The 1,745-nt window shown below is 37.5% G+C and overlaps 1 protein-coding gene across 1 annotated transcript; it reads right to left on the reverse strand.

The window, feature by feature from the left end:
• Nucleotides 1–233: 233 nt before the first annotated feature.
• SARC_15443 (hypothetical protein) lies at nt 234–1,042 on the reverse strand (the record flags this gene model as incomplete). Its single annotated transcript, XM_014290435.1, has 2 exons — nt 234–365; nt 1,004–1,042. Coding segments are annotated over 2 exons (171 nt in total), but the record flags the coding sequence as incomplete, so codon positions are not given.
• Between the last annotated feature and the right edge of the window lie 703 nt (nt 1,043–1,745).

The raw sequence follows: 1,745 nt of genomic DNA on the forward strand, positions 1-1,745 counted from the left end.
AAATATATTATATAGATACAAATTTATAGTTTTATGATCAGAGAACAATTGGTATACGCCTCCTTGAGTATTCATGGAAGGTATTGTGTCATTCCACCCCATATGCAGACTTAGCTAATTCGTGCAAACACATCCACAAGTGCATCATATGCGACTACTGTATACAGGTCCAAGTCTTGCACGCATACACACATATATATATACATATATGAGTGTATTGGACTGGTATTTACCTTTGCGATAAACATGTGCACATTAATGTGTGTAACGTCGCTGAACTCATCCACCTGCGGCTTGACAAAGGACAACAGTTTCTGCATCCACCACGGCACCTCCTTCGCCGCACTTTCGAATCGGTCTTTTTTCTGCAGAGTTGCGGACAGTTGGTATCTTATCGGGATCAATAACCACGTACATAGGATATCAGGAACTATATATCAGTTTGCTTGTACTATCATGGATACTCTTTACAGGTGTACATATAACTGTATTAGACGGGTTCACTGCCATAACTCGTCCGAGATGCACATCTAGGGTTTTGCCTGCAATCCTTAAACCTTAAAACTCAGATAGCTATTGCACATTTCATGCGTACACTAACTTAAAAGTTTGCTAATACGCATTCACAATTGGACGAATCTGTTCTTAAAATTGATACACATAGGCACATATTTTATATACATGTGTTCAGATACTATAATTACATCCACTTTATTCATATACCTGTATGTGTTAATTAGCTCTATATACACGCACTTTATACATATATTTGTGTGTGTTCGGATACTATATATACGCGTACTCCATACAAATGTACGTATATGCACTAGACACATATTCCTGTGTGGTTTCGGAAACTCTATATACATGTACTTTATACAGATACACGTATGTGTTAAGATGCTATATATATATCCACTTTATATGTGTACATGTGTGCATTCATTTGACTTCATACAAGTATTAGTATGTTCGCAAAGGTCATAATAGCACTCCGTCTTACCTCACTGACGTCAACCACTGCGTGCAGATGCTGAACAACCTGAATGTAGTAGTTATAAATATTGAACGTGGATTTGGTAATAGTATTTAAAGAACGCGGATTTGGTAGCAATATTATAGAACGTGAATTTGTATTGGGATAGTTCCGAATTGAGTCAAATTGTGGACATACAGTTATATTTATAAAACGTGATATGGATCGGGATGAGTCTAAATTGAGCCGATCATGAACTGGAAGCTATATTTATAGAACATGCACCTACTCAAATCGTCCTACACCCTATGGAATACCAAACGATATGCTACATTGGTCTTCAGTTTATGTACGTTTGTTACAAGTAGCAAATTAGTACCGAGTCTTGTGATAGATTCCACAATGATAACATTTATATGAGTTCTCCTCCAATATCTATGTACATCTTTACACATGAACGTGATGCGTATGTAAAGTCATAGCAGAAATTCAACCCTAAACCCTAAACCCTAAACCCTAAAATCACAAACCCTACAGTTCTGAATTGTTAAAACACCAAACCTTACCTGAAGTATCGCAGGCATACACTCATGTCTGTTGAGCAGATCTAACTCAATCATGGCCTCATCTGATTGGTCGGTGGAGGTATCTGGCGCTAAAACAGTTACGACACTCTCGTCTTTCGGGAGGGCTTGGCTTTGAGTCGGACCTCCTGAGTGAAATGGTATATATAAATATATATATATATATAGATGTGTGTGTGGAATGT

Source organism: Sphaeroforma arctica, assembly GCF_001186125.1.
Source record: "Sphaeroforma arctica JP610 unplaced genomic scaffold supercont1.6126, whole genome shotgun sequence".
Taxonomy (NCBI): Eukaryota; class Ichthyosporea; order Ichthyophonida; genus Sphaeroforma; species Sphaeroforma arctica.